Source organism: Bos indicus, chromosome 3 (assembly GCF_029378745.1).
Source record: "Bos indicus isolate NIAB-ARS_2022 breed Sahiwal x Tharparkar chromosome 3, NIAB-ARS_B.indTharparkar_mat_pri_1.0, whole genome shotgun sequence".
Lineage (NCBI taxonomy): Eukaryota > Metazoa > Chordata > Mammalia > Artiodactyla > Bovidae > Bos > Bos indicus.
In genome coordinates, this window is record NC_091762.1 from 54,423,000 (window position 1) to 54,447,806 (window position 24,807).

Genomic DNA, 24,807 nt, shown 5'->3' on the forward strand with positions numbered 1-24,807 from the left:
AAAGAACTGGCTTATTGGAAATGACCCTGATGGGGGGAAAGATTGAGGGCAAGAGAAGATGAGTGCAGTGGAGGATAAGACAGTTAGATGGCATCACTGACTCAATGGACATGTATTGGAGCAAACTCTGGGAGATCATGAAAGACAGGGAAGCCTGGCCTCCTGCAGTCCACGGGGTTGCAAAGAGTCAGACAAGACTTAGTGATTAAACAACAGCACAAAACTCTTGTGTCCCCGATGAGACAGCAAAACAACCAAATTGTTGGTTAGAATAACATCTGATAGTTCTATGAAACAGTTGAAAGTCTAAAATAAGTTCCTCTTTTTCTGAGAACCCTATAACCATGCACTTACAGTTATAATGTTTTAAATAAGATCTGCTCCATTTCTTCTGGATAAAGAGATGAAACTAGAGAATGGGTTATCTCCTTCTGACAAAGACTGCACCACCCTGGTGTTGTTGGGCTAAAGGCAACAAAAACACCACTAATTTCTGTACCATTTTAAATGTGGCTTCCTGACTGGGTATTTATTTGATTGTTTTAGACTCTCAACTGTTTCATAGAACTACCAGAAAGTTATTTTAGCCAAAAATTTGGTTGTTTTTGATGTCCGCTTGGAGAAGCAAGAGTTTAGAGCTTTCCAGTCTGCCATTTGCTCAATTGTCTAGAATATAATCCTGGTTCTATTACTTATTCACTCAGATTTTGTGAGGCCCATTTATCCCCTTGGTAAAGGTATATAATAATTTCTAATTTGTAGATTCCAATAAGTACCAGCGTATTAATGGCTGGCTATTGAGTCAGACACGAATGAGCGACTTCACTTTCACTTTTCACTTTCATGCATTAGAGAAGGAAAAGGCAACCCACTCTAGTGTTCTTGCCTGGAGAATCCCAGGGATGGGGGAGCCTGGTGGACTGCCGTCTATGGAGTCGCACAGAGTTGGACACGACTGAAGCAACTTAGCAGCAGCAGCAGCATTGTCAAGTATGTATCGTAGGATTTGGCATATTGGAGGCCTTCAGTGCATGGTAACAACTATGTGAATTAAATTCTTGCTGTTGAAGTGAAATTATGGAGAGTAATGTTACCTTTTCTTTTATTAATGATATCATTAGTGGTTTGAGAGAATGATATAAGATTCCCTCTGCAGTATGCTATTTCTAGGTTACATTCTGTCTCATGGAAATTAAGGAAGTCTCACTCAGTCCTAAATGGGTGTGTGCTTTGAATAACTTGGAATTGGAGAAAACTTTGTAATTTTATTTCTGCAGGGAGACTCTTTTAAGTTTGCAGGTAGCCATGGCATCTGGATGGGACATGATGGCCCCTATTTCTCTGGTAGAAAATGACAACGAGCAACTGTCAGTGAACCAGGAAGCTATAGAGACTCTTGAGAAGATTTCTCAGCCAGTGGTGGTAGTAGCCATTGTAGGCCTGTATCGTACGGGTAAATCCTACTTGATGAACCGTCTTGCAGGACAGAAACATGGTGAGTGTTGTACTGGGGCAGAGGTCATTGCATGACTCCAACTATACCTCATATTCTTAGTTTTTTCCCTGTGCATGTGAATGGAGAATCAGATTCCCCTCAATAAACCAACCTTAAACTTAACCTTAAAATTCTTACCACTAAATCACTACCTTATTGTCATTTGTTACCATATTTGTTGTTTTACTCCTGTTAACAAAAATCTCTCCTACTAATGCCCTAAATTCTACCTTATTTCACTTGCTGAAGCACTGGGTTCTTGCCTTGTAGTGTGCTTTATCTTGAAACACATTTTACTTTTTTATGAAATATTCCCAATAATATATAACTGTGTTTGAATATCTATCATGTTCCTTCTTGAATTTTATATCTTTTTGGGTAACTCCCCTTTTAAAAATACTATTTGGTCTGGCAAAAAAATAATTTTAATTTTTTCCACTTTTTCTATGTCTCTCATCAATCCAATTCTCTCTGGCTTTGAACCTCACCATTTGTTCAAAATGCCCTTATAATGGTTATCAATTACCTCCTTTTTGTCTGCTTCATGGATACGTTTTTGTCTTCATGTTGAACCCATGCTTGGCATAATTTTCACAATTAATATTCCTCCTCCCTGAAATAGATGAAACACAAAAGTAGGACATTCTTGAGGAAATAGAGAAAGCAGAATAGTGCATCCTGGGGTACTTGCATTCCAGTAAGTCTGACTTCATAGCCCTGGGCTATTTAGATTATCCTCTGTCACTGAATGTTGCTTTCTCTTTTCATTTGCAGGTTTCCCTCTGGGCTCTACAGTGCAGTCTAAAACCAAGGGCATCTGGATGTGGTGTGTGCCTCACCCTTTCAAATCAGACCACACTCTGGTCCTTCTGGACACTGAGGGCCTGGGAGATGTTGAAAAGGTAAGATAGGGAGTCACAGATGAATCCTTTTTATTCTGTATTTTCTCCTTATGTTTTTATGATCCTTTGTAATTTAGTTACTGAGATGTATTTGTAAAATTTAGAAATTCAGGCGTAGTAAATGAAGCAAATCTTGGTTTGTTTGAACCTTTAGGTAAAAATCTTTTTTGTAAAGATGTTAAGTAAAAATGTTAGATAAAACTTTTTATTTATTGGCACTTGGTGGATGATTCAATTAAATTTAGTAAATAAGTACCATACAGCTTAGTTCCAAGCCTTTGGGCTCAGTGCTGTAGACATCAGTGACTAAATTAATGGTCATGTTTTCGAAATGTCTTTAGTCTAGTTGACAAGACCACATGTGTGCTGTCAGATTTAATAAAGTGTGATTGAAAAAGAAACAGGTTGGAGAGAGGAAGAAGATGCACTTAAATGTAACGCCTGATAAAAAGTCAGTGTTTGTCCTACTAGAAATATTTTAAGATGAAGTTTTGTTATTTTAGCTTTGTACTAGTGGACAAAATAAATTATGTCTTCTATTTGACTTACTTTGATAATTATTTGAATATGATATCTAAATTTATGTAGTTTTCCATTTCTGCCCAAAGAGGAGTTGGAAATCATGTGTTTACTTGTTATCAAACTTTTAATTTGTAATGGGGTATACCCAGTTAACAATGTGATGATAGTTTCAGATGAACAGCAAAGGAACTCAGCCATACGTATGTATATATATATATATATATATATATATATATATATATCCATTTTCCCCCAACTGATCTCCCATCCAAGCTGCCACGTAACATTGAGCAGAGTTCCATGTGCTACACACATAATCCTTGTTGGTTACCAACTTTAAATATGTGTTTATCCCATTCGAACTTTCTACCTATCTCTTACACATGTTCTTCCCCCTGGCAACCATAAGTTTGTTCTCTAAGTCTGTGAGTCTCTTTCTCTTTTGTGAGTTAATTTGTATAATTTCCTTTTAGATTCCACATATCAGAGATGTCATAAGATATTTTTCCTTCTCTGTCTGACTTACTTAACTCAGTATGACAATCTGTAGGGCCATCCATGTTGCTACAAATATTATTGTTTCATTGTTTTAATGGCTGGGTAATATTCCATTGTACATATGTACCACATCTTTATTCAGTCCTCTGTTGATGGACATTTAGGTTGTTTCCATGTCTTGGCCATTGTAAACAGACTACAATGAACACTGGGGAGTGTGTTCCTTTCAGATCATATTTTTCTCCAGGTATATGCCCAGGAGTGGGATTGCAGGGTCATATGACAGCTCTATGTTTACCTTTTTAAGCAACCTCCATACAGTTGGAGTGGCTGTACAAATTTATCTTCCCACCAGGTGTGTAAGAGGGTTCTTGTCTCTCCACACACTCTTCAGCATTTATAATTTGAGGATTTCTTGATGATAGCCACTCTGACTGGTGTGAGGTGATATTTCTTTGTATTTTTGATTTGCATTTCTCTAATAAGTAGCAGAAATAGATGTTTTCCTGGAACTCTCTTGCTTTTTCCATGATCCAGTGGATGTTGGCAATTTGATCTCTGGTTCCTCTGCCTTTTCTAAAACCAGCTTGAACATCTGGAAGTTCAGGGTTCACATATTGCTGAAGCCTGGCTTGGAGAATTTTGAGCATTACTTTACTAGCGTGTGAGATGAATGCAATTGTGTGGTAGTTTGAGCATTCTTTGGCATTGCCTTTCTTTGGGATTGGAATGAAAACAGACCTTTTCCAGTCGGGTGGCCACTGCTGAGTTTTCCAAATTTGCTGGCATATTGAGTGCAGCACTTTCACAGCATCATCTTTCAGGATTTGGAATAGCTGAACTGGAATTCCATCACCTCCACTAGCTTTGTTGGTAGTGATGCTTTCTAAGGCCCACTTGACTTCACATTCCAGGATGTCTGGCTCTAGGTCAGTGATCACACCATGGTGATTATCTGGATCATGAAGATCTTTTTTGTATAGTTCTTCTGTGTATTCTTGCCATCTCTTCTTAATATCTTCTGCTTCTGTTAGGTCCATACCATTTCTGTCCTTTATTGAGCCCATCTTTGCATGAAATGCTCCCTTGGTATCTCTAATTTTCTTGAAGAGATCTCTAGTCTTTCCTATTCTGTTGTTTTCCTCTATTTCCTTGCATTGATCGCTGAGGAAGGCTTTCTTATCTCTTCTTGCTATTCTTTGCAACTCTGCATTCAAATGCTTATATTTTTCCTTTTCTCCTTTGCTTTTCGCTTCTCTTCTTTTCACAGCTATTTGTAAGGCCTCCCCAGACAGCCATTTTGCTTTTTTGCATTTCTTTTCCACGGGGCTGGTCTTGATCCCTGTCTTCTGTACAATGTCATGAACCTCCGTCTAGTTCATCAGGCACTCTGTCTATCAGATCTAGTCCCTTATATCTATTTCTCAGTTCCACTAAATCAAATAAGGAATTTGATTTAGGTCATACCTGAATGGTCTAGTGGTTTTCCCTACTTTCTTCAATTTAAGTCTGAATTTGGTAATAAGGAGTTCATGATCTGAGCCACAGTCAGCTCCTGGTCTTGTTTTTGTTGACTGTGTAGAGCTTGTCCATCTTTGGCTGCAAAGAATATAAACAATCTGATTTTGGTGTTGACCATCTGGTGATGTCCATGTATAGAGTCTTCTCTTGTGTTGTGGGAAGAGGGTGTTTGTTATGACCAGTGCATTTTCTTGGCAAAACTCTATAGTCTTTGCCCTGCTTCATTCCATATTCCAAGGCCAAATTTGCCTGTGACTATGCCAAAGCCTTTGACTGTGGGGATCACAATAAACTGTGGAAAGTTCTTCAAGAGATGGGAATACCAGACCACCTGTCCTGCCTCTTGAGAAACCCATATGGAGGTCAGGAAGCAACAGTTAGAACTGGACATGGAACAACAGACTAGTTCTAAATAGGAAACAGAGTACGTCAAGGCTGTATATTGTCACCCTGCTTATTTAACTTATATGCAGAGTACATCATGAGAAACACTGGACTGGAAGAAACGCTGGACTGGAAGAAACACAAGCTGGAATCAAGGTTGCCGGGAGAAATATCAATAACCTCAGATATGCAGATGACACCACCCTTATGGCAGAAAGTGAAGAGGAACTCAAAAGCCTCTTGATGAAAGTGAAAGTGGAGAGTGAAAAAGTTGGCTTAAAGCTCAACATTCACGAAACTAAGATCATGGCATCCGGTCCCACCACTTCATGGGAAATAGATGGGGAAACAGTGGAAACAGTGTCAGACTTTATTTTTGGGGGCTCCAAAATCACTGCAGATGGTGGCTGCAGCCATGAAATTAAAAGACACTTACTCCTTGGAAGAAAAGTTATGACCAACCTAGATAGCATATTCAAAAGCAGAGACCTTACTTTGCCAACAAAGGTCCATCTAGTCAAGGCTATGGTTTTTCCTGTGGTCATGTATGGATGTGAGAGTTGGACTGTGAAGAAGGCTGAGTGCCGAAGAATTGATGCTTTTGAACTGTGGTGTTGGAGAAGACTTTTGCGAGTCCTTTGGACTGCAAGGAGGTCCAACCAGTCCATTCTGAAGGAGATCAGCCCTGGGATTTCTTTGGAAGGAATGATGCTAAAGCTGAAACTCCAGTACTTTGGCCACCTCATGCGAAGAGTTGACTCATTGGAAAAGACTCTGATGCTGGGAGGGATTGGGGGCAGGAGGAGAAGGGGACGACAGAGGATGAGATGGCTGGATGGCATCACTGACTCGATGGGCGTGAGTCTCAGTGAACTCCAGGAGTTGATGATGGACAGGGAGGCCTGGCATGCTGCGCTTCATGCGGTCGCAAAGAGTCAAACATGACTGAGGACTGAACTGAACTGAACTTAGGAACTAGCAATGTTGAATATCTCTTCATATGCCTCTTGGCCATCTGTATGTCTTCTTTGGAGAAATGTCTATGTAGGTCTTCTGCTCATTTTTGATTGGGTTGTTTGTTTTGATGCTGTTAAGTGGTATGAGCTGATTATAAATTTTGAAGACTAATCCCTTGTTGGTCACATCATTTGCAAATATTTTCTCTGAATCTGTGGGTGGTCTTTTCATCTTTTTACTGTTTACTTTGGTGTGCCAAAGATTTTGAGCTTAAGTAGGTCCCATTTGTTTATTTTTGTTTTTATTTCCACTATTCTGGGAGATGGATCAAAAAAGATATTGCTGCAATTTACCTCAGAGATTGTTCTGCCAATGTTTCCTTCTAGGATTTTTATAGTGTCCTGCTCATATTTAGGTCTTTAATCCATTTCGAGTTTTTTTTTTGTGTGTGTGGTGTTGAAAAATAATCTAATTTCATTTTTTCCTTGTAGCTCTCCAGTTTTTCCTGCACCATTTGTTGAAGAGATTGCCTTTCCATCATTGTGCAGTATTGCCTCCTTTGTCATAGATAAATTGACCATAGGCACATGGCTTTATTTCTGGGTTTTCTGTCCTGTTCCACTGATCTATATTTCTATTTTTGTGCCAGTATCACACTGTTTTGATGACTGTAGCTTGATAGTATAGTCTGAAGCCAGGAAACTTGATTTCTCCAGCTCCATTTTTCTTTCTCAAGATTGCTCTGGCTGTTCAGGGTCTGTGTCTCCACACAAATTTGAACATTTTTTGTTGTTGTTGTGATTCTGTGAAAAATGCCATTGGTAATTTGACAAAAATTATATTGAATCTGTAGATTGTGTTGGGTGTTATGCTCATTTTAACAATATTCATTCTTCCAATCCAACAACACATTATACCAATCCATCTGTGTCATCTTTTATTTCTTTCGTTTGTATCTTATAGTTTTATGAGTACAGATGTTTTGCCTCATTGGATAGGTTTATTCCTAGCTATTTTATGTTTTTTGATGCAATGGGAAATGGAATTGTTCCCATAATTACACTAGGTGATTTTTCATTGTACGTGTATAGGAACACAAGAGATATCTGTGTATTAATTTTGTATTCTGGAATTTTACCAGGAAAAAAATTGATGACCTAAAGGAGTTTTCTGGGAGTATCTTTAGGGTTTTACATGTATAGTATCATATTATCTGCAAACAGTGACAATTTTACTTCTTTCCAATTTGGATTCCTTTTCTTTCTTTTCCTTCTCTGAATGCTGTGGCTAAGACTTCCAAAACTGTGTTGCATAATAGTGGCAATAGTGGACATCTTTGCCTTGCTCCTAATCTTGGAGGAAATGATTTCAGTCTTTCACCATTGAGAATGATGTTTGCTTTGGGTTTGTCATATATGGCCATTATTATATTGAGCTGGGTTTCCTCTATTGTCCACTTTCTATCTTTTTTATCATAATTTGTTGGTGAATTTTGTCAAAAGCTTTTTTTTGCCTCTATTGAGATGATCATATGGTTTTTATTCTTCAGTTTGTTGATGTGGTGTAACACACTGATTTGCAAATATTGAAAAATCCTTGAATTCTTGCACTAAAACCACTTGATCATGGTGTATGATCTTTTAATGTGTTGTTGGATTCAGTTAACTAGTACTTTGTTGAGGATTTTGCATTTATGTTCATCAGTGATGTTTGTATGTGTTTTTCATGTGATATCTTTGTCTGGTTTTGGTATCAAGGTGGTGATGGCTCATAGAATGAGCTTGGGAGTATTCCTCCCCTGCAATTTTTTGAAAGAGTTTCATAAGAGTAGATATTAATACTTCTCTAAATGTTTGATAGAATTCACCTGTGAAGCCATCTGGTTCTGGACTTTTGCTTGTTGAAAGATATTTAATCAAAATTTCCATTTCAGTACTTGTGCTTGGTCTGTTAATATTTTCTATTTCTTCCTGGTTCAGTCTTAGAAAGTTGTAGCTTTCTTAGAATTTGTCCTTTTCTTTTAGATTGTCCATTTTATTGGCATATAGTTGCTTGTAGTAATCTTTTATAATCCTTTGTGTTTCTGTAGTGTCCATTGGAATGTCTTTTTTTTCCTTTCTAGTTTTATTGATTTGGATCTTCTCCCTTTTTTCCTGAGGAGTCTTGCTAAAGGTTTATCAATTTTGTTTATCTTCTCAGAGAGCCAGCTTTTAGTTTCATTGATCTTTGCCATTGTATTTTTGTCTTTATTTCTTCTCTGATCTTTGTGACTTATTTCCTTCTAACTTCGGGTTTTGTTTTTTTCTCTAGTTATTTTAGGTGTTATGATAGGCTGTTTACTTTAGATTTTTCTTGTTTCTCAAGGTAAGATTGTATTGGTAAAACCTCCCTCTTAGAACTGCTTTTACTGCACTCCAAAACTTTTGGATCATCATGATTTTGTCATTTGTCTCTAGGCATTTTTTTGGCTTCCTGTTTGATTTCTTCAGTGATCCATTGATTATTTAATAATGTATTATTAAATATTTAGCCTCCATGTGTTTGTGTTCTTTACAGTTTTTTTCCCTCTGATTATTGATAATTCCCGATCTCTTAGTGTTGTGGTTCGGAGAAGGCAATGGCACCCCACTCCAGTACTCTTGCCTGGAAAATCCCATGGGTGGAAGAGATAGTAGTAGGCGATAGTCCATGGGGTTGCTAAGAGTCGGATAAGACTGAGCGACTTCCCTTTCACTTTCACGCATTGGAGAAGGAAATGGCAACCCACTCCAGTGTTCTTGCCTGGAGAATCCCAGGGACGGGGGAGCCTGGTGGGCTTCTGTCTATGGGGTCACACAGAGTCAGACATGACTGAAGCAACTTAGCAGCAGCAGTAGCAGCAGCAGTGTTGTGGTTGGACAAGATGCAGGATATGATTCCACCATTCTTAAATTTAATGAGGTTTGATTTGTGATGCAACATTTGATCTATAATATGGAGAATGTTGTTCATGTACTTAGAAAAAAGTGTATCCTGGTCCTTTGGACTGAGTGGTCTATAAATATCAATTAAGTCTATCTGGCCTAATAGACCATCTTAGGTCTATTAGGCTTAGGTCTGTCATCTTAGGCTTATATTTCCCTCTTAATTTTTTTTTGGATGATTTTCCCATTGGTGTATGTGGATTATTTAAGGCCCCCACTATTATTATGTTACTGTTGATTTCCCCTTTTTAGGATTTTAGCCTTTGCCTTATGTATTGAGGTGCTCCTGTGTTGGTGCATATAAATTTACAATTGTTCTATCTTTTTCTTGGATTGAATCCCTTGATCATTATGTAGTATCCTTCATTATTTTGCATAACAGTCTTTATTTTAAAGTCTACTTTGTTGGATATAAGTATTGCTACTTCAGCTTTCTTTTGATCTCTATTTACAAGAAATGTCTTTTTATATTCCCTCACTTTCAGTCTGTATGTTTCTCTAGGTCTGAAGTGGGTCTCTTGTAGATGGTATTTATACAGGCCTTGTTTGTGCATGCGTTCATCCAGTCTATATCATTTGGTTGGAGCATTTAGTGCATTTCCATTTAATGTAATTATCAATATATATGTTTTTGTTAACATTTTCTTAATTGTTTTGGGTTTGTTTTTTGTTGGTCTTTTTTCTTTCCTTCCTTTTTCCCCTTTTCTCTTGTGTTTTCCACATAGAGAAGTTCCTTTAGCATTTGTTGCAAAGCTGGTTTGGTGGCACTGAATTCTCTTAGCTTTGCTTGTCTGTAAAGCTTTTGATTTCGCATTAAATCTGAATGAGAGCCTTATTAGGTATAATATTCTTGGTTGTAGGTTTTTCCCTTTCATCACTTTAAATATATCATGCCATTTCCTTCTTGCTTTCTGAGTCTCTGCTGAAAAATCTGTTGATAACATTATGGAGATTCCCTTGTGTGTTATTTGTTGCTTTCCCCCTGCTGCTTTTAATATTTTTATTTGTATTTAATTTTTGTTAGTTTGTTTAATATATGTCTCAACATGTCTCTTGTTGAACTTATCCTATATGGAACATCCAGGACTTGGATGACTATTCCTTTCTCTTGTTAGAGAATTCAACTAAAATTTCTTCAAATATTTTCTCATACCTTTTCTCTTTTTTCTGAGATCCCTATTGTTAGAATATTCATACATTTAATGTTGACACAGAGATCTCTGAGACTTTCCTCATTTATTTTCATTTCTTTTCTTTATCTTGTTTTAAAAGCAGAGATTTCCACCATTTGTCTTCCAGGTCACTTATTCATTCTTTTGCTCTAGTTGTTCTGTTATTGATTCCTACTAGTATATATATATTTTTATTTCAGTTATTTTATTATTCATTACTGTTTGTTCTTTAGTTCTTCTACATCTTTATTAAAATTTTCTTTTATCTTCTCAATTAATGCCTCCTTTCTTTTTCTTGAATCATCTTTTCTGTCTTTGAAAGTGAAAGTGTTAGTTGCTCAGCCTGGTTCAACTTTGTGACCCCATGGACAGTAGCCCACCAGGCTCCTCTGTCCATGTGATTCTCCAAGCAAGAATACTGGAGTGGGTAGCCATTCCCTTCTCCAGGGGACCTTCCTAACCTAGGGATTGAAAGGGGGCCTCCTGCATTGCAGGCAGATTTTTTTACTGTCTGAGCTTCCAGGGAAGTCATTCTTTTGGAAGTAGATTGCCAGTCTCTTCTTCATTTATTTGGTCTTATAGGTTTTTACCTTGCTCCTTTGTCTGCATTGGGCTTCCCTGGTGGCTCAGATGGTGAAGCGTCTGCCTGCAATGTGGGAGACCTGGGTTTGATCCCTAGGTTGGGAACATCCCCTGGAGGAGGAAATGGCAACCCACTCCAGTACTCTTGCCTGGAGAATTCCATGGATGGAGGAGCCTGGTAGGCTACAGTCCATGGGGTCACAAAGAGTCAGACATGACTGAGCGACTTCACTTTCACTTTCTTTTTTAATTTTGTCTGCATGGTATTTCTCTGTAATCTCTGTAATTTAATCTCTGTAATCTCTGTTTTGTCTCACTTACTCTGCTTGTGATCTTATTTTGCAGGGTGCAGGATCATAGTTCTTGCTTCTTGTATCTGTCCCTTGGTGGATGAATTTAATCCAGGGGTTTACGTAATCTTCCTGTTGAGAAGGACTGGTGTCTGCCCTCTGGTGGGAGGAGCTGGGTCTTATCCCTCTGGAGAACAGGGCCCTGTTGAAAGGTCCACAGTCCACAGTCACTAAAACGAGACCCATCTCAGTTGTGGGAGCAATCACTGTCCATTCAGATGTCTATAGGCACTTTTTCCAAGCCATTCATGGGAGTTTAACCCTTGGCTTCTGCAACTATAAAAAGAAGTTTCAGTTCTTCTTCCTTAGCCCCACAGCCCCTGGGGCTCAGCTTTGGTTTCAACCACACCCAGGAGAGAAGGGGTGAAGGCAGCTACTGACTAGACCACATTTTTTCACTAAGGTGGGAGGGGCACGAGGTTGCAACTGACCAGGCACACACGCTCACTCAGTTGTAAGTAGGACAAGGCAGCAATGACTAGGGCACACACACTTGCTCTGACAGGAGTCCTCCAAGTGCCCACAGAGTCAGGGGCTGGAGTTTGGGGAGAGAGGCCATGAGGGTGGCCCTGCCCTCTGTGTGCTACTCAACAAATGGCACCTTGCTTCCATGGCAGTCTGTGCTTCCTCTAAGAGCATTTAGAGGAAGAGTATTCCTATCTGTGGAGCTCCTCACTCCCATCCCCTCAGGCTGTCTCCATGCAGCCTGTAGCAGCCCTTTTCCTAGGTTCACTCCCCAAACCCCATGCTTCAACACCCAGTCCACCCCAACATTGGCAGACACACATCTCAGGCTGGAGCACACAAGGCTGTGGCATGGACCATCTGTATAACTCTCTGTTCTGCCTGCCACAGACCACCATCTGCACTTTACTCTAATAGCCCCCAAACTCCCCTACTTTTTCAACTGATCTCACCACTGGTGAGGAAGCTTCCTTAGGTATGGCAACCTCTTTTTTCCATCAGCTCCCCACCAGGATGTTGGTCCCCTCCCATTTCCTCTTTCTATTCTTCCTTTTCTTAAGGATCCTACCCAATTATGTGGAGAACTTTTCTTGTTCTTTTAGGTGTATGAGGTCCTCTACTAGTGTTCAGCATGTGCTCTGTGTGAATGGGTCCACTTGTAGATTTATTCTTAATGTGCTTGTTGGAAGAAGTAAACCCCAGGTCCTACTATTCCAATTCTATCATCTTAACTCAAACTTGCTGCATTTTTAAATCCAAGAATATTGGGAAATGTACAGTAGCTTATTTATTGTTTGGATATAATTTAAATACCCAGTTATGCCAACTATGTTTATTTTATATCACTTATGATTAATACATGTGTGCATAATGAATATGTTCTAACATTCATCAAAGAATAACTAATTATACACCAGTACTGTTATTTTATTTCCTCTAATTGAGGACAAAGAAATCCCTATGAAGAATCTTCTTTTATTTGAAAATATGGTGGCTCAGGAGGTAACACATCTACCTACAGTGCAGGAGACCTGGATTCAATCCCTGGGTCAGGAAGATCTCCTGGAGAAAGAAATGGCTCCCCACTCCAGTATTCTTGCCTGGAAAATCCCATGGATGGAGAAGCCTTGTAGGCTACAGTCCATGGGGTCACAAAGAGTCAGACACGACTGAGCAACTTCACTTCACTCACTGTTGTAATCACAAGAAATGCCTTTGTAATTGTCAAAGCCAATATGTCTGTCTTCAAACAATTTCTTTGCTTGGTGATTAGGCTAGCTGAAATAATAAATAAGGACATGATAGAATAAGTCTATGAATAAATTTCTAATTTACAAGTAAACTCTTAAATCTATTGTTTTAATGTACTCTCTAGGGTGACTCCAAGAATGACTCATGGATCTTTTCTTTGGCCGTGCTTCTGTGCAGCACCTTTATCTATAACAGTATGAGCACCATCAACAACCAGGCCCTGGAGCACTTGCAGTATCCTTCTAGGAACTGAACTATCAAGTTTCACTGAATTTATGGGGATGGAGATGGAATCACATTTCCTTCCCTGTCACAAAATTGCCTTTAATGGTGCAAAGGGGACTCAGAACTAAAGAGAAGGTTTTTAATTTTTTATTAGGAATGTGGGAATTGTGAGTAAGGAATTTCTTTTCCTTAATCAAGTCCTAGTTATGTGACAGAGCTCACAAAACTAATCAAAGCCAAGTCCTCTCCCAGCCCTGATGGAGAAGAAGATTGCACAGAATTTGTGACTTTCTTTCCAGACTTTATATGGGCTGTACGGGATTTCACCCTGGAGCTAAAGTTAAATGGTCATCCTATCACAGAAGATCAATACCTGGAAAATGCCTTGAAGCTGACTAAAGGTTACAGGGCATGGCCTAGGCAGTGGGTGTTTGAATAGAGTGTGGGATCTACTAAATACTGTCCATCATCTCTAGGGTCGCATTTATATTTGAGATTAACATCTGTAGAAATGGTGATTAGAAACTGGGTTGCAAAGCTCTAGGGATTGAATTTTAAGTTTACTTAAGAAAAGTATGAGTGAAATTATTCAAAGCCAATTTTTTCTTTATACAAGTTTTAATTTAGCACTGAGATTACATTCAGTGCTAAATCCTTCTGAAGTCAGACACTTGTGCTCCCTATTTTAGTTTCTGCTTTTCTCCAGTAGGGAAAACAATATACTAGATAATTGCAATATAAGAAATTACAAAGAGAAAGTCTGTGTAATAAAAAAAAAATTTCACACAGTTACATGTTATTCTTCTCAAAAAGGGATAAATTGTTCTAATTCTTGTATAGTTATATAATCTACAAAATGACTTTACGTTCTAAATAAACCTGGAGTGTGCTTTTTAATCTATGACTTATCAATATTTCTGATAATTATCAGAACGTTCATTTCATTTTCAAACCACAGCTTCTTTTAATTCCCACTTGCTTTTTCATTATATAATTTGCAAATAGTATGTTACTTTAAGGGCTTCCTTCGTAGCTCAGTTGCTAAAGAATCTGCCTGCAAAGCAGGAGACCCAGGTTCAATTCCTGGGTTGGGAAGATCCCCTGGAGAAGGAAATGGCAACCCACTCCAGTATTCTTGCCTGGAGAATCCTATGGACAGAGGAGCCTGGCAGGCTACATTTCATGGGGTTGCAAGAGTCAGGCATAATTTAGTGACTAAACGACCACCACCAACTTGTTAGTGTAAAGGGTAACATTCATAGTGATGTGCACCTTGTGAAACCTGAGAAGAATATTAATTCTAATCTACTTATTTCTTGCTTTCATATTTCTATTTATGGTTTTTCAAAAAGTTATTGGGAAATTGACTAGACAGAAGAGGACCACTGTCAAAGCAAACATAATCCTTTATCACAAAGAGTTTATAGATTAATGGCGACATCTTAAAATATCAGTTCAGTTACACTTACCTTTCAGAGGTTTTTGCTAAAAATATGTAGCTTTGTACAAATAATTTTAACATCAAAATAGTTCTCCTTCAATAATCAAATGTCATTCCTAACATTTCTGATATTGTCCACTATCCTGTTTGTGGCTCTTCTTTTTGGTCCCAGAGATCAGTTCTTACATAAGACTAAGTAGAGCAAACATTTATATTTGACCTTTTATTCTTTTAACCATTAGTACAGCAAACATCTAATAAAGAAATATTCTACCATGTTCAGTTCTGGGGATGCTAGCTATAGGTTTCTTTTACTGGATTAGACATCTCCCCAAATATCTCTCTGGTTATATCATTGGTGTAAGTCTGATGTGCAAAGAAGTACTGAATGTCTGTTTTAAAGGAGTTATTACCATAAAAGTCAACAAGAATACACAAATCTGTCGTGAACACTTTTGGCTCTCTTGCTGTAAGACTATTTCTGCTTTAATCTCTGTTTCTCCGTCCCTTAGGCAAGAATATGAAGGTACAAACATCAAATTTATGCAAAGAGTGCATCAGGGAGTTCTTTCCAACACGGAAGTGTTTTGTCTTTGACCGACCAACAAATGACAAAGAACTCCTAGCTGATATTGAGAATGTGTCTGAATACCAACTGAATCCTAAATTCCAGGAACAAATAAAAAAATTCTGTTCTTACATCTTCACCAATGCAAAAACCAAGACACTCAGAGAGGGAGTCCTGGTCACTGGAAATTGTAAGTCTTTTTTTCCTATTATTATGAGTAACAATATACTGCAGATATTTTATATAATGTGTTTTTCAGTATTTCTATTGAATTTTATATGGAATTCTGGGCTTATGGACATTCACACTCCATGAAAAAAATGTGTATATTTTATAATTATCTTATTTGGGGGATTATAAATCTCTCCCATAAACTGCAAATTTTGTCATTGATATCTGTGACTTCCATTTATCTGAAAAATTTCTCTATTCAGAATAAAAATCACTATCTCAGTATAAAAACAGAATATGCCATTTTCTCAGGGGAAGCCTTATAAAATAAAAGTTCTTTGCAAGGTGAAAACAAAAAATATTTTGATAGTTTTGTGTGGTTCAAAAATCAGTACCAGCCTATAAATCTCTGAAAGTACCTTTAAAGCCTCAGAATTAGGAATAAATAAAATCTGATATACCTTGTCTTATCTGAATACTTACATAAGCTATTTTGCTTTTAAGGTTTTAGTAGGATACTATATTTTCAGATACTCCTTAATATGTTGGATACAGGTAGCTTTTCAATTTTTTTCTTAGTCCCAAGGCCCGAAGAACCATAAAAGTGAAGAGTCAGTAGGAAAACAAAGGTGATGATAGTAAAAGGAGATATGGCTGTGTGTGTGTGTGTGTGTGAGAAAGAGAGAGAGAGACTTTAGAAATGTAATCCCATAATCTTGTATTTTATGGACCAATGACTTGATATTTATCCCTTAAATTTGATGACCTATTTAAGGCTGGGAAAGTTGGTAGTGACCTACGTGAATACCATCAACAATGGAGCTGTACCTAGTTTGGTGAATGCAGTGATGACTCTTGTTCATCTGGAGAACTCAGCAGCTGTGCAGAAGGCAGCTGGCCACTACAGTGAGAAGATGACCTAGAGACTGAGCATCCCACAGCCCCATAAAAATATAATCAGTACACTCTTTGGAATAAATGACAGCAAGATTCTCTATGACCCACCTCCCAGAGTAATGGAAATAAAAACAAAGATAGGATGCAGAACAAAGGAAAAAAAAGATAAACAAATAGAACCTAATTAAAGTTAAAAACTTTTGCACAAGGAAGGAAACTATAAGCAAGGTGAAAAGACAGATTTCAGAATGAAAGAAAATAATATCAAATGAAGCAACTGACAAAAAATTAATCTCCAAAACACACAAGCTACTCGTGTAGCTCAATACCAGAAAAATGAACGACCCAATCAAAACCTAAGCAAAAAAACCTAAACAGACATTTCTCCAAAGAAAACATAGACATGGCTAATAAAAACATGAAAAAATGCTCTCAACATCTCTCATTAGAGAAATGCAAATCAAAACCACTTTTGTGTATCATCTCACACTGGTCAGAATGGCCATCATGAAAAAGTCTACAAACAATAACTGCTGGAGAGGATGTGGAGAAAAGGGAACCCCCTTACACTGTTGGTGGGAATGCAAACTGGTACAACCACTGTGGAGAACAGTCTGGAGATTACTTAGAAAACTGTGAATAGATCTGCCACATGACCCAGAAATCCCACTGCTGGGCATATACATTGAAGAAACCAGAATTGAAAGAGACACATGTACTCCAGTGTTCATTGCAGCACTGCTTACAATAGCTAGGACATGGAAGCAACCTAGATGTCCCTTGACAGATGAATTGATAAAGAAGTTGTGGCACATATACACAATGGAATATTCAGTTCAGTTCAGTTTAGTCGCTCAGTTGTGTCCAACTCTTTGCAACTCCATGAACCACAGCATGCCAGGCCTCCCTGTCCATCACCAACTCCCGGAGTTTACTCAAACTCATGTCCATTGAGTTGGTGATGCCATCCAGTCATCTCATCCTCTGTCATCCCCTTTTCCTCCCGCCCTCAATCCTTGCCAGCATCAGGGTCTTTTCCAATGAGTCAACTCTTCGCATGAGGTGGCCAAAGTATTGGAGTTTCAGCTTCAAAATCAGTCCTTCCAATGAACACTCAGGACTGATCTCCTTGAGGATGGATTGGTTGGATCTCCTTGCAGTCCAAGGGACTCTCAAGAGTCTTCTCCAATGCCACAGTTCAAAAGCATCAATTCTTCGGCACTCAGCTTTCTTTATAGTCCAACTCTCACATTCATACATGACTACTGGAAAAACCATATCCTTGACTAGAAGGACCTTTGTTGACAAAATAATATCTCTGCTTTTGAATATGCTATCTAGGTTGGTCATAACTCTCCTTCCAAGGAGTAAACATATTTTAATTTCATGGCTGCAATCACCATCTGCAGTGATTTTGGAGCCCCCCAAAATAAAGTCAGCCACTGTTTCCCCTGTATACCCATCTATTTCCCATGAAGTGATGGGACCGGATACCATGATCTTAGTTTTCTGAATGTGGAGTTTTAAGCCAATCTTTTCACTCTCCTCTTTCACTTCCATCAAGAGGCTCTTTAGTTCTTCATTTTTTGCCTTAAGGGTGGTGTCATCTGCAAATCTGAGGTTATTGATATTTCTCCCAGCAATCTCGATTCCAGATTGTGCTTCTTCCAGCCCAGCATTTCTCATAATGTACTCTGCATATAAGTTAAATAAGCAGGGTGACAATATACAGCCTTGGCATACTCCTTTTCCTATTTGGAACTGGTCTGTTGTTCCATGTCCAGTTCTAACTGTTGCTTCCTGGCCTGCATATGGGTTTCTCGAGAGGCAGGTCAGGTGGTCTGGTATTCCCAACTCTTTCATAATTTTCCACAGTTTATTGTGATCCACACAGTCAAAGGCTTTGGCATAGTAAATAAAGCAGAAATAAATGTTTTTTCTGGAACTCTCTTGCTTTTTTGATGATCTGGCAGATGTTGGCAATTTGATCTCTGGTTTCTCTGCCTTTTCTAAAATGAGCTTGAACATATGGAAGTTCATGGTTCACGTATTGCTGAAGCCTGGGTTGTAGAATTTTTAGCATTACTTTACTAGTGTGTGAGATGAGTGCAATTGTGCAGTAGTGTGAGCATTCTTTGGCATTACCTTTCTTTGGGATTGGAATGAAAAAACTCAGCCATAAAAAGGAATGCATTCGAATCAGTTCTAATGTGGTGGATGAAACTGTAACCTATTATACAGTGTGCAGTAAGTCAGAAAGAGAAAGACAAATACTATATATTAATGCATGTTTGCAAAATTTAGAAAGACAGTAATGACTTTCCTACATGTAGGGCAGCAGAGGGGACACAGATATAAAGAAATTTTGGACTCAGTGGGAGAAGGTGAGGGTTGGATGATTTGAGAGAATAGCATTGAAATTGTACATTACCATTTGTAAAACAGATGACCAGTGGAAGTTTGATGCATAAAGCAGAGCACCCAAAGCCGGTGCTCTGGGACAACTCAGAGGGATAGGGTGGGGAGGGAAGTGGGAAGGGGGTTAGGATTTGAGTAGACATGTATACTCATGGCCAATTCATGTTGATATATGGTAAAAACCATCACTATATTGTAAAGTAATTATCCTTCAATTAAATAAATAATTTAAACAAAATGAAAATTCTTAAAGAGATGGAAATACCAGACCACCTTCTTGCCTCCTGAGAAATCTGTATGCAGCTCAAGAAGCAACAGTTAGAACTAGACATGGAACAATGGACTAGTTCCAAATTGGGAAAAGACTACATCAAGGCTGTATATTGTCACCTTGCTTATTTAACTTATTTACAGAGTACATCATGCGAAATGCCAGGCTCGATGATGCACAAGCTGGAATCAACATTGCTGGGAGAAATATTAATAACCTCAGATATGCAGATGACACCACCATTATGGTAGGAAGTGAAGAGGAACTAAAGAGCCTCTTGATGAAAGTGAAAGAAGAGAATGAAAAAGCTCACTTAAAACTCAGCATTCAAAAGATGAAGATCAAGGCATCTGGTCCCATCACTGCATGGCATATAGATGGTAAAACAATGAAAACATTGAGAGACTTTATTTTCTTAGGCTCCAAAATCACTGCAGATGGTGACTGCAGCCATGAAATTAAAGATGCTTGCTCCTTGGAAGGAAAGCTGTGACAAACATAGACAGCATATTAAAAAAAAAACAGAGACTTTACTTTGCTGACAGAGGTCTGTATAGTCAAAGCTATGGATCTTCCAATAGTCATGTTTGGATGTGAGAGCTGGATCATATAAAGAAGGCTGAGTGCCGAAGAATTCATGCTTTTGAACTGTGATGCTGGAGAAGACTCTTGAGAATCCCTTGGACTGCAAAGAGATTCAACCAGTTAATGCTAAAGGAAAGCAGTCCTGAATATTCATTGGAAGGACTGATGCTGAAGCTGAAGCTCCAATTCTTTGGCTACCTGATGGAAAGAACTGACTCATCGAAAAAGATCCTGATGCTGGGAATGATTGATACAGGAATAGAAGGGGATGACAGAGAACAAGATGGTTGGGTGGTATCACTGACTCAATGAACTTGAGTTTGAGCAAGCTCCAGGAGTTAGTGAAGGACAGGGAAGCCTGGCATGCTGCAGTCCATGGGGTCATGAAGAGTTGGACAGGACTGAGCAACTGAACAATATCTGGGGAACTATAAATCTCTCCCATAAACTGCAAATTTTGTCACTGATATCTGTGACTTCCATTTATTTGAAAAATTTCTCTATTCAGAATAAAAATCACTATCTCAGTATAAAAACAGAATATGCCATTTTCTCAGGGGAAACCTTATACAATAAAAGTTCTTTGCAAGGAGAAAACAAAAAATATTTTGAGAGTTTTGTGTGGTTCAAATATCAGTACTAGCCTATAAATCTCTGAAAGTACCTTTAAAGCCTCGGAATTAGGAATAAATAAAATCTGATATACCCTGTCTTATCTGAATACCTATGTAAGCTATTTTGCTTTTAAGGTTTTAGTAGGATACTATATTTTTCAGATACTCCTTAGGTTGGATACAGGTAGATTTTCAATTCTTTTTTACCCCCAAGAACCATAAAAGTGAAGAGTCAGTAGGAAAACAAAGGTGATGATAGTAAAAGGAGATATGGCTGTGTGTGTGTGTGTGTGAGAGAGAGAGAGAGAGAGAGACAGATACTTTAGAAATGTAATCTCATAATCTTGTATTTTATGGACCAATGACTTGATATTTATCCCTTAAATTTGATGGCCTTTTCAGGGCTGGTAAAGTTGGTTGTGATCTACGTGGATACCATCAACAATGGAGCTGTACCTTGTTTGGAGAATGCAGTCACATCTCTGGCTCATTTGGAGAACTCAGCAGCTGTGCAAAAGGCAGCTGACCACTACAGTGAGAAGATGACCCAGCAACTGAGCCTCCCCACAGACACGTTCCAGGAGCTGCTGGAGGTGCACGCAGCCTGTGAGAAGGAAGCCATTGCCATCTTCATGGAGCGCTCCTTCAAGGATGAAAATCAGGAATTCCAGAAGAATCTTGTGGTAACTCGTCTTAATAGTTACCATTTCTCCCCTCCCCTTGATGAATGAAACCTAGAAATGCCACTACCAGCCACATGGCTCACCCCTCACTCAAAAGTAGTCTGTGTTCTCAGGAAGGATAGAGTTACAAAGGAGTATATTTTGTTTTTTATTCTGTTAAACCTCAGTAGTTTATCTAGAAATCTCTCTAGTTTTCTGATGAAAAATAAGTATATATATCCTCCTAAAGTATATATATCTTTGGATTCCAAATATGTCTGGAACACCCAAAAGTCATTCTTAAGTTGCTTTAGTTTTCTGTGAACATCATCCCATGAAGAAGAATCCAAATTTCTCTAATCAGACCCTTATGCCAGGCCATTTTCAACCTAGGTTGCTCCTTGCTATAGCATTGAATATAGAATCAATAGCTGCAATGAACTGTAGAGATTAGATAATGCAACACCAACATTTCAGATGAAGAACCTGAAGGGAGGTTGAGAAACTTTCCTGTGGTCTTTCAGAGAGTTTTCAGGGTTGGGAGTAAATCAGAACTTGTGATTGCTTTTTTAATTTTGTGTCCTCCAGCAAAATATTTTTCTAATGAGGACAGCAGTTAGATCATTCTTTCTATCAAATTCTTTGAAATTTTATCCCCTCTTTTTCATTCTTCTTGTGACATCCCTCTACATTTCACTTCCAGGAAATTATAAAGAACAAGAAGGAGGATTTTGTGTTACAGAATGAAGAGGCATCTGTCAAATACTGCCAGGTTAAACTTGATGAGATTTCCAAGACCCTAATGGAAAGTATTTCAGCGGGCATTTTTTCTGTTCCTGGAGGTTATGAACTCTACAGGAAAGCAAAGGAAAGGTTTGAACAGGATTATCATCAAGTGCCCAGAAAAGGAGTGAAGGTGAGGACACATAGAGCATGGGGAGTCTACAGAATAGAGTCTAGAGGGGTCTCCTGAAAATCTGAGAGCACAGAACTAGGTGTGGGCAATGAAAGAGCATGGAGATATCATGGCAGCTTTAGCTCTTAAGATCCACTACTTGAAATTTATTCCTGAGGAGAGTAGAGATATGTATTCTCAAAACATGAGTATGGAGCTTGGACTTGCTGTAGGGAACCACCACAGAATTTTAAACATGAAGCAAAAATTACATACATGTTTTTGCAGCACTAATCTTCTCAGTGGAAATCTAAGTTCTATGCTCCTTCGTGGTTCCCCAGGCAAATGAAGTCCTCCAGAGCTTTCTTCAGTCACAAGCAGCATTAGAGAAATCCATCCTGCAGGCAGATAAAGCACTCACTGATGGGGAGAAGACTGTAGCAGGTATGGGGTAGCACTCTGCTCACAGTGGGATGGGTAGGTTCCTGCAGTGACCTCTAATAGGTACAAGAGCAAAGCCTTCCTGATACAAGGAACTTCCTCTCCTTCTGTGAAACAACTCTACTACATCTGAAAACAGCAAGAGATGTGGTTGGATGTGGTTAGATGTCAGCCAAACAGTTTTTACCATCACATTCTGAAATGTGCTCTTGATGGTGTGGACACAGGGTTTGGGGTGTGGGGTATGGCAGTGGGAATTCAGAGATTTCTCCTCTCTTTCTAATTTGGTTTGGTCTCTGAGCTCTGGAGCATAAAGATCTGTCTTCATCTTACTTTTATTCCTTTCTGAACTTTCCTGGGGCAGAAGAGCGGGCTAGGAATGAGATAGCTGAGAAGGAACGGGAGCTGCTGAAACAGAAACTGCAAGAACAGCAGCAGGAGATGGAGGCGCAAAAGAAGAGTTTCCAGGAAAACATAGCCCAGCTGACAGAGAAGCTGGAGAAAGAAAAAGAAAACCTACTGAGAGAGATGAATATGATGTTGGAGCATAAGATGAAGGTAAGTCAGGCTGTGGCCTTAGTCGTGCTCAATGGTCATTACCCTGGGACATCAGGAAGGGATGGGTGAAGTTTACAGCAAGACATGGAGGAAGCATCATTGCCATTTACTGCTTCTGATTCATTAAAACCATTAGAATTATTCCTAAATAATTAAAAATATTAAGAATAAAAAAATAAGGCTTTAATTTCTACTATACATGTAGACTTTGAAGAGTTCAGGACGAGTATTGATTCCTCAAACCCTTGGAATTTATAAATAGGGTTTAAGTAGCTATTTGGGGAAATTTTAAATGATCCTGGGAAGCTCAATTAGACAGATATTCCAACAGTATATATTTAATATGAGCAGCAACTAGTTTGCTTTCAGGATCCCTGCCAATTACCAGGAACTCTGTTCTCAGCCATAGGCCCTGAGATAGAGCTATGCTGCAATAAAACTATCAAAAATGTCCAAACTTAAAAACACTGGGATGTGGCAGCTTCTAAACTTGCTGCATTGCCTCCAGGGGTGGAGAGATACCCAAGATACTGTATGGCATAAAGAGAATTCTATCATTGTCCACTTGGATGTCCTTATAGCAGATTTCTATAATTCTCACCATCCTGAGAATTATTGCAGCCTGATCCAAGGTTACCTCTGAAATGCATAACATTTATCTGAAATGCATAACATTTGTCCTCATGTGAGGCTTAGCCTCCTGGCAAAACCCAATAGTGTGTGAATATTAGTAAGGCTGTAAACTACACTTTCTCTTAATAGTCCTGTCAAAACCAGGAGATAGTCCCTGTTACAAAACTCCCCTTTCTTGATTGAGTAAGAGAGAACAATTTTATGAGTAAAACAAAGATAGTTTGACAAAGTTCTTAAATGCAAAATGTAGTCTTTGAAAAAAATGAGAATTTAAAACATATTACTTCCCTCTTTGCTTTATTTCTAGGTCCAAGAAACTCTGCTTAATGAAGGTTTTAGAGAGAAATCTGAGTTGATGAGTGCAGAAATAAATCAGTTAAAAAATATGATTGATGATACTAAAGAAAAGGATACTCCCTGGGTTACAAAAGCCTTGGACAAATTTGGTGATGAGCTCACTTCAATATTGAGTTCTCCAGCTAAACTTCTTGGGCAGATTGTGAAAGGGATAGGCTCTTTATTTAAAAAGTAGCTCTCATTTCAAAGAAATTATGGAGCATGGGTATATGTTCTGGACTCTTTTTGTTATGCATGCTTTTCATTTTTGTTCAGCAAAGCTTCAAATATAAAAAGTGGCTACTAGAGGATATCAATGTCTGGCCCATATTAGATAAAATAAATATGGACATTTTGAAATAGCAGGTTCACTTTTAGGATATGTATCTGTATGTGGAAAATCATGTATTATATATCTGAGTGCACACACACACACACACACACACACACATATATATATACATACATACATGAAAGAGGTTCATCAAAGCACTACTTTTAAAGGCAAAAGATTGGAGTCTAGTTAAATGTCCATCAGGAATCTAGTTAAATGTCCATCTATAAAAATTGGTAATATACTTTATGTATGTGCAATACTGAAATACCTTGTATTTAGCCAATAAATGGACTGCTGCTGCTGCTGCTGCTGCTGCTAAGTCGCTTCAGTCGTGTCCGACTCTGTGCGACCCCGTAGACAGCAGCCTACCAGGCTTCCCAGTCCCTGGGATTCTCCAGGCAAGAACACTGGAGTGGGTTGCCATTTCCTTCTCCAATGCATGAAAGTGAAAAGTGAAAGTAAAGTTGCTCAGTCGTGACCGACTCAGCGACCCCATGGACTGCAGCCCACCAGGCTCCTCCGTCCATGGGATTTTCCAGGCAAGAGTACTGGAGTGGGGTGCCATTGCCTTCTCCGAATAAATGGACAATGCAGCTCCATCTGTATGAATATAGAACAAACTTGAAGATATACTATAGAGTGAAAAAATAAGGTACAAGTATTATGGATAATATTTTCACTGCAAAAAGATAT

At 38.6% G+C, this 24,807-nt stretch overlaps 1 protein-coding gene across 1 annotated transcript; it reads left to right on the forward strand.

Annotated features, from left to right (window-relative positions):
• The first annotated feature begins 1,305 nt into the window (after positions 1-1,305).
• LOC109557058 (guanylate-binding protein 6-like) lies at positions 1,306-24,309 on the forward strand. Its single transcript, XM_070781002.1, has 10 exons — positions 1,306-1,495; positions 2,270-2,397; positions 13,187-13,296; positions 13,492-13,688; positions 15,241-15,486; positions 20,655-20,935; positions 21,618-21,830; positions 22,151-22,253; positions 22,615-22,808; positions 23,749-24,309. The coding sequence occupies exons 1-10, from the start codon at positions 1,306-1,308 to the stop codon at positions 23,971-23,973; spliced, it is 1,887 nt and encodes a 628-aa protein (XP_070637103.1). The 3' UTR covers positions 23,974-24,309.
• Positions 24,310-24,807: the final 498 nt, after the last annotated feature.